The 8,062-nt window shown below is 29.4% G+C and overlaps 1 protein-coding gene across 2 annotated transcripts in view; it reads left to right on the plus strand.

Annotated features, from left to right (window-relative positions):
* Nucleotides 1–6,875, plus strand: part of LOC135962032 (uncharacterized) — a 181,861-nt gene extending 174,986 nt beyond the window's left edge. For both annotated transcript variants that reach the window (XM_065513758.1, XM_065513760.1), the window contains 2 exons: nucleotides 1,863–1,977; nucleotides 5,874–6,875. In XM_065513758.1, the coding sequence (XP_065369830.1) occupies nucleotides 1,863–1,977; nucleotides 5,874–6,029 (271 nt within the window). In that variant the 3' untranslated portion in view covers nucleotides 6,030–6,875. The remainder of the gene's footprint in view (nucleotides 1–1,862; nucleotides 1,978–5,873) is intronic.
* Nucleotides 6,876–8,062: the final 1,187 nt, after the last annotated feature.

Consider the following 8,062-nt stretch of genomic DNA (forward strand, 5'->3'; position numbering starts at 1 on the left):
TGGAAAATAAGTTATTGCAATTTAATAACGAAAAGAGTGCAATTCGTTTATACCTATTTATTTCGACTATATATATATATATACGTTTTATATATCTAGAGTAAGTCGTAAGTCGAACAAGTAAGAAAGTATGGTCGGTCAAGCCCGACCGTATAATACCCTACACTAAGTAAAATAGCAAAAACATTTTTCTTTTAAAATTTCAATAATTTATATTTTTGAGTGATTTTCGGAAGTGGGCCTTATATGGGAGCTATGACCAATTATGAACCGATCACCATGAAATTGGGTCGTCTGATTTATGTCTATATGAAAGTTAACTATGTTGAATTTTGTGTGTATGCCATAATTTTTAAGCGTTTTGCACGTTAAAGTGATTTTCGGAAGCGGGACTATATGGGAGCAATGACGAATTATGGACCGATCGTAGCAAAATTTGGTGAAATGAATTTTGTAAAGTCCAATTTCAGAAGGACATTTGTATGGGGGCTAGGCGAAATAATGGCTTGGTCCTTGGGCCGAAAAAATAATATGTACCAAATTTGATCGAAATATCTTCAAAATTGCGACCTGTACTCTGAGCACAATGTTTACATGGACAGCCAGCCAGACGGACTGACGGTCATCGTTTAATCGACTCAGTGTGATTCTAAGTCGATCGGAATACTTTAAGGTGGGTGTTAGACTAATATTTTTGGGCGTTACAAACATCTGCACAAACGCATTATACCCTCCCCACTATGTAGGGTATAAAAATACGTAATCATTGTGTTTTATTGAAGATATTTCGATATAATTTGGTACATATAATTTCTTCGGCCTAAGGCCTAGAAGCCTATTGAAACTGGCCGAAATCGGTGCATTATTTCACCTGTCCTCTGAAATTGGACATTATCGGTCATAAATGTTTAATTTATGTAGGTATCTGTACAAGTTTCGCTTCAAATAAGTTTTATTTTGATCGGTCCACAATTAGTCATAGCTCCCATATAAGACCCGCATTCGTAAATCACTTCAACGTTCATAAATCTCATAAAAATTTTGGTATACACATAAAATTCAACATAAATAACTTTCACATAGACATAAACTGCGACCTAATTTCATGGTGATCGCTCGAATATAAATTATTGAATTTTTAAAGAAACATATTACTTAGTATATTATATGATCGGGCTTGTACGACGATACTTTCTTACTTTTTATGGGAAAATGCATGGTGATAATAATAAAAAAAACATATGGAAAAATCGTACGTTCACGACCGGTACTTAAGCCAATTAAACAAAAACCAATAGATATTTTATTGTGTAAATACCGTTAATACACTTTTAAAATAAATTAATCGCTTTTAAATATTCCGTTCCATTTCGCAGATTTTTACATTTCACTACTGTCAGCCAAAGTTCGTTACCACATGTTTATATCATTATGAAAACTTAAACTCGATGAAATTAGAATGGACTGGTTCATTGATTTAATTGTTTACAACGTATCAGCTTCTTCTTGTAAATATAATTTCAAAAATAATTTTAAACCCCATTCATTTCTTCTATAATTTCGAATAAAATTTTTGAATTGAAAAGTAGATACATACTTTGCATTTAATACTTAAAACTAACTTAAAAGTAAATACTTTATTGTAATAGAGTTTCCAAAATTTTAAAGTAAAAAATAAGTGATTGTTTATAAAATCTGAGTATTTGTGTAAAAATAAAAAGAAGTTAGTTTTAGATATCAAAGAACACTAGTTATTAGTCACATTCAAATAAAGCATATTTAATTTACTATGTACTCCTTCTTATATAGATATTTTAAATGTTGTAATTAACTGGTTTATATATATTTATTTCAATTTACAGCTCCATTAATGAACTTGTCGATTGTTCGGAAAATGCTGCACGAAAAATATGTGGTGCCGATGCGGCAAAATTTACACGCGAGTTAGTCGATAAATACGCCAATAGCTTAACAAAGGTTAGTGTTGCTTTTCTCCCCATTTACACTTTAACACACACAGATTATACTACGAGCTCATCCAACGAGTGAGGATGTCTTCTAATAGGCCTCATTTAGCTGACTTAAAGGTTCCACGTTCCAAGGCCTTCTGCACTCCCATCATGGCATTTTGTTTTACTTTTTTCATAGTTGATCTGTTTTTTTTGTAATGGTTTCTGAATAGTAGTTTTATGGTGGCTAAGAACCCGAAGATGAAGATTTTGTATCGAATCATTTAGAAGGAAGGGAAGAGGCGCTCTACAATTTCTTCCAATTAAGGCAAGTAGATCATAAAAGAAGGCCTGCGAAGGGATGGCCTTTTGTTTTTTTCTCTGAATATTAAGAGAACATACCCAACAAACAAAAAATACTCCTAAATGTTTTCAAACTTCTTAAATCTAAACTAAGGTTTTGCCATTTTAATGAAAATTTGCCATTTTAATTATTCCGATCAATTGTGTTTAGACAATATTCTGAAATTCTTCTTCACCGCCTTATGGGCAATATTGTTTTAATAATAAAACACAGAATTTAAGTCTATTTGGTTAAAAAACTTCACGCTTTAATTTACATTTTTTTAAATACATATTTATTGTATACAAATAAATATTTTTTAAACACAAATTATATTTGATTAAAATCAATAAATAATAGATTAGATTAGCAAATTATACTTCAAAATAAAAATTTTAAACAAAATGTATTTTTTTTCCAATTTTTTTTTTCATTTTTTGTAAAAAAATTTTTTTGGAATTGTTATTTAAAATTTTTTTTAAATTTAGAAAAAAAATTTTCTGGTTTCATTTTCTTTTTTTTTGGTGAAAAAAAAATTCGGGTTAAAAAATATTTTTTGAGTTGGACCCATTGTAGGTCCAACTTACTATTGTCTTATATACGTCGTTGCAAAGCTCTTTGAAATATCTATCATTAGATATCTATACTGTCTATATTAATATCTAAGTACTCCAGATATAGGTCAAAAATCGAGGTTGTCCTGGTTTTTTCCTCATATCTCAGCCATTTGTGGACCGATTTTGCTGATTTTAAGCAAAAACATGTCTGACAGAATTATCCCCCAGATATCTGGGGTCTTAAAAAAATTGATTTCAACAGACAGACGTACATGGCTTAATCGACTCCGCTATCTATAAGGATCCAGAATATATATACTTTATAGGGTCGGAAAATTATATTGTGGAAATTACAAACGGAATGACAAACTTATATATACCCTTCTCACGAAGGTGATGGGTAGTATAACAAAAATAAAAGAGTCAGTCCTAAACTGAAATTTGCAATAAAATCGAATATCTTTAAAATAATGTATTGGGTGTATGACTTAAAAATGTGGGATTTACAATAAATAACGTATTTTTTAATAACGATGTTTGTGCCAACAAAGCGTCAAAATCGGGAAGTTTTGCTTTACTTCTTTAATTTAAAAAAAGTGCCACTGATGCACACCAAGGCTTATGGTGAATGTGTTCCATCGATTTCAACTCGCGAGATAGTGGTGATTTTGACACGGAAGACAAAGATCTCCCAGTCCAGCCCATGATGATTTTAGTAAAACTTAACAAGAGCTTGCAAAATTATTGGGAGCTACTCAATAAGCAATTTCAAAACGATTGCGAGCAGCAGGAAAGTTGGAGCTGAGAGACCTTGAAAGACGATTTCGCATGTCCGAAATGAGCTTCAACTCTATAAAAGAAAATAATTTTTGCACCGAATCATTACTTGCGATAAAAAATGGATCCATTAAAATAACCCGAAGCATAAGATATCCTATATGAAGCCCGGCCAACCAGTCGAATCGACACCAAAGCCAAACATTACAAAAAAGTGAAAAGATTGAATTAAAAGATATTTTATCTAAATTATGCAATAATATCGCGATTTGGTCAAAATGTTAGGGAAGAAAGGTTAGTAAGGATTTGTAATTAAAGATAATAATAAAATAAAATTACCAAATGAGGAGCAGGCGAACAAAACTAGAACAATACGTCATGATTTTTTTACATTTTTTTTCGGGCTCTCTAAGTACACATCTATGAAGTCACGAAATATTTTCTTTCAAAACCAGTTCGATCCTATTTTGAAAAATAAACGGAAACTAAAATGTTTGCTAGTCAATTGTTATGTAGATTGATAGGGAGGGAATCTGATCAGAATATTTCTGATGAAAATTTAATGATGAACTTTGTTTTCGAATGATTTTTAACATAATCAAAACTTGAAATATTAACTTTAGCGTTATTTTTTGTTTTTTTCTTTAACAATAAAATATTAAAAAACCTACATCAAAACTTCATTCTTTAATTTTTAAAAAAAAAAAAAAAAATTATTCGAATAATTCGATAAATTATAAACGTGTGATCTAATTATTCGAACAAGTTAAAATCTATGTGTTGTCAAAAGTCGAACTCTTGCAACAACATTGTATTAGACATCTGATTTGTAGTATTTTTGTTTGACAATACGAAGTGTCTCTTAAAGTTATACTGTCTGTTAAAAAAAATGTTTGTATAAACTTTATGTTAAAAAATAGCAAGACATTGTGATAAAAACTACTACTAATTTCATATTTTAAACACATTATCATGTTCGATGACTGATTTCAGTACTTGTAAAAATTGCAAAAAGGTTTAACTAGGGGGCAGATTTTCATGCATTTATTATTGGAAATATGCCTAAAATATACTTCAATAAAACCAAACTATGATCTAAAATTTTAAAAAATATCCACATATATTTTTGTGGAGAAACATAAAATATTTAATATAGATCGCGCAATATCCAACAAATACACAACAGAGTTTCCAGCAGTAAAGAATCTTTAAATAATACCAGGAATTAAATTTTATAAATTTATAAACTGTTTATGCATATGGGGGTTAAACTTTAACCTCCATATGCATAAACAATTTTTAAATTTATCAAAGGTTTATAAAACATATGTATATGGGGGTAAAATTATAATTGTTCTTTCGGTCTTTTGATACATTTAATGTAAGTTTATAACTTAAAAAAAAATAAATTTTTTGAAGCTAATAAAAAACTGCATATAAATTTGCATTTTGAACAAAATATTCATTATCAAGAAAATACGTAAAAATATTACCTAACAAATCTATTACACACCAAGGTGTGTAATTCAGATGAATTAGCATGTAAATCTGCCCCCTAAATTTTATGTACACGCATTTTGCGTCATGTTTTCTTTTAAATTTTTATAAAATATGCCTTAATGTTTATTGGGTATATAGTTTATGTTAACGTATGTACATTAGACCGTCCCTACAAAATAGAATTCGAAGAGTCGTATTTTACTTTTAGTATCAAAAACTAACTGATGTTGAATTTAAGGACAATCGGATACATAAACTTTTTTTAAAAGTGTTCAATAAACTTCTCTAGAGAAAATGATATGTCTAACAAAAGTAACTTTGAACACACATCAAAAAATGTTAATTACTTAGTTATTTTTGACACTTTAACACTCGATATTATATTAAAATCATATTTATAGCATGATTTTTTTTAAGAATTAAACGAAAGTATAGGGTAAAAATTATTACAACTTTCAATCAATTTCCGACACTGTTTCAAGTTAGCCGATATTTTTAAGGGCAGGTCTAATATACATATTTGTACTGTACACATTCGTACATCCGAGAACAATAAATTGTAAGAATTTGAGAATATTTGTATGTGTAAATGTTGCATAGGAAGAAGTGACCTAAACCAAATAGTATTTTTGTTTTAAATTTTTTCTTCCTCTGTTCCTACTACATATTCTCACACATACTATATATAGTAATAGCTATAAATCCTACAGTTGATCTAACATTAAACCTCTGGTGTTTTTTTTTCAGATTTACTGCGAAGATTTTACACGACATCCGGAAATTTGTCGCAATGGTGAGGGCGATGCCGGCATTGCCTTACATAGTACTTGGCAACTTATTCTGGCTCTAGCAGTGGCACTATTCGCTCTGGTGGACTATCAACAAACCACACTAACAAGATAGACGACACATTAGTTGTCAGTAATGTTGCAACATACAAACATGCAGAACGTTGTTCAAAGTGCGATGAGGTTAAAGTTATTGCATTGGTTGAAATGTCTTAATGATATATATTTGTTTTTTTTGAAAATGCTGTGTGGCAACGGAAATGGTAATACGATTGTTTTTTCATTGATGGCTGGTTTGACGGTTTTTGATCTACCAATAAAGCAACAATTTTATTGACTTGAAATTTTCTCCCTCATACACAATTCTTCCTCGTTCCCGTCAATTCGAATGCAATTCCAAAAATCCTTAAACACTTGAGACGAAGTAGAGCACCAACCAACCAACCACCCAACAACACCCACAGGACAAATTATTGTGCCAGCAAAAACATGCATACGTATATTACATACTACGTATAATAGTATGTTTTGCTAAACATATGAGCAATTATTAATTTAATTATATCACATTTTTTTAATTAATTATTTTTTTTATAGAATTAATTACAAACCTACGTACATACATACATAAATTAATAAATAAATCTAAAATTGTATGAATGTATGCAATTTTAGCATCGCACTTATTGTGAATTACACCAAGAAAACACCATTGCATTAAAAACTTAAAGATTTAAACACACAAATAGAAAAAAAATACGAGTGTAATATGAAATACTTAAGTACGTTTAATGATATTTACATATATACTTTAAATAATTTAAGAATTAATTATAAAATTATTATTTTATTTATATATTTCTTGTTAACTGTTTATTATTTTTAGCCACTTACTTAATATTTACTGCAACAAAACATTAAATGTAATATATACTATACATATGTATACTTTTGACTTTGATATATCAAGTATTTTCAATTTTAGTTCTATATGCTTAAGATTATAGGTCAAAATTTAAAATTCAGAGTGCACTAAAATAACAGTGCAAGAACTTCTTCATACAAAGACATTCATTAATTTTTTTGTTGTGTTTGTGCCTTTATCTAGGTTTCTGGACATGTGTACACTAGACCTGCCGCTAACAAATGAAATGAATAACTAGACACTGGTAGTTAATGTTTAATTTATTTGCATACACAAATTAAGGTATCTAAAATCTTAATATACACAGGTCTGTAACAGAATCTGTGAAAATATTAGCATTTTCCAATATATACGTAACATTTTGGTTTCGCTTTCTGCCACCAAATATTCACATACCTTAAGGCGCCACTTTTAATTTTTAAACATGTAAAGTTAATTAAAGAAATTTTTGTCGCCCCTAAATTTATGCACTCCTTATTTTACTTACAAATTTTTAATATTTCATATTCACTTTTCTAGGGTACGAAATATTCATTAATTTTTCACTCATGTCATGAAAAAAAATTGAATTTTTGATGTGTTATATTCTATTCATGTATGAAGAGACAACAAATTGTTTGTATTGTTATACCCTACACCACCATAGTGGGGAGGGTATTATGCGTTTGTGCAGATGTTTGTAACGCCCAAAAATATTAGTCTAACACCCACCTTAAATCGACTTACGGCCATTTTCACAATGTACGATTATTTCATTTTAACCGGAAAATTAACTAACTGTCGGTTTGTTTAACGGGGACCATTTAACCAACGGTTACCGATTTACCTTTCACCATCATTTGATTACTTAACCAAAGCATTCAGTAGAAAGTATGGCAATAATGCATACATTTGTTTACGAAAAATAGTGTAATGAAAGATTGAAATATAAAAAATTGTCTAAAAGACGGCATAAAAAATAATAGTTTGTGTTTTCTTAGTGGTATAATAAAAAAAACGTATAAAACTCAAAAATATTAAGGTACCTAACTGTAAAACTTACAGAACAAACTGAACAACAATTACTGAAAACCAACAAGCAAAATTAGACATTTGTTCTTTGGTTTGTAAGTGCAATATTCGGGTGGTATATGGATCACACCGTGCAAAATTTACTTTTCTTCGCTTTACACTTTTAAAAATTAAAAATATTACAAAAATATAAATGTTTTTCCATGCTCTTT

Source organism: Calliphora vicina, chromosome 5, assembly GCF_958450345.1.
Source record: "Calliphora vicina chromosome 5, idCalVici1.1, whole genome shotgun sequence".
Classification (NCBI taxonomy): Eukaryota; Metazoa; Arthropoda; class Insecta; order Diptera; family Calliphoridae; genus Calliphora; species Calliphora vicina.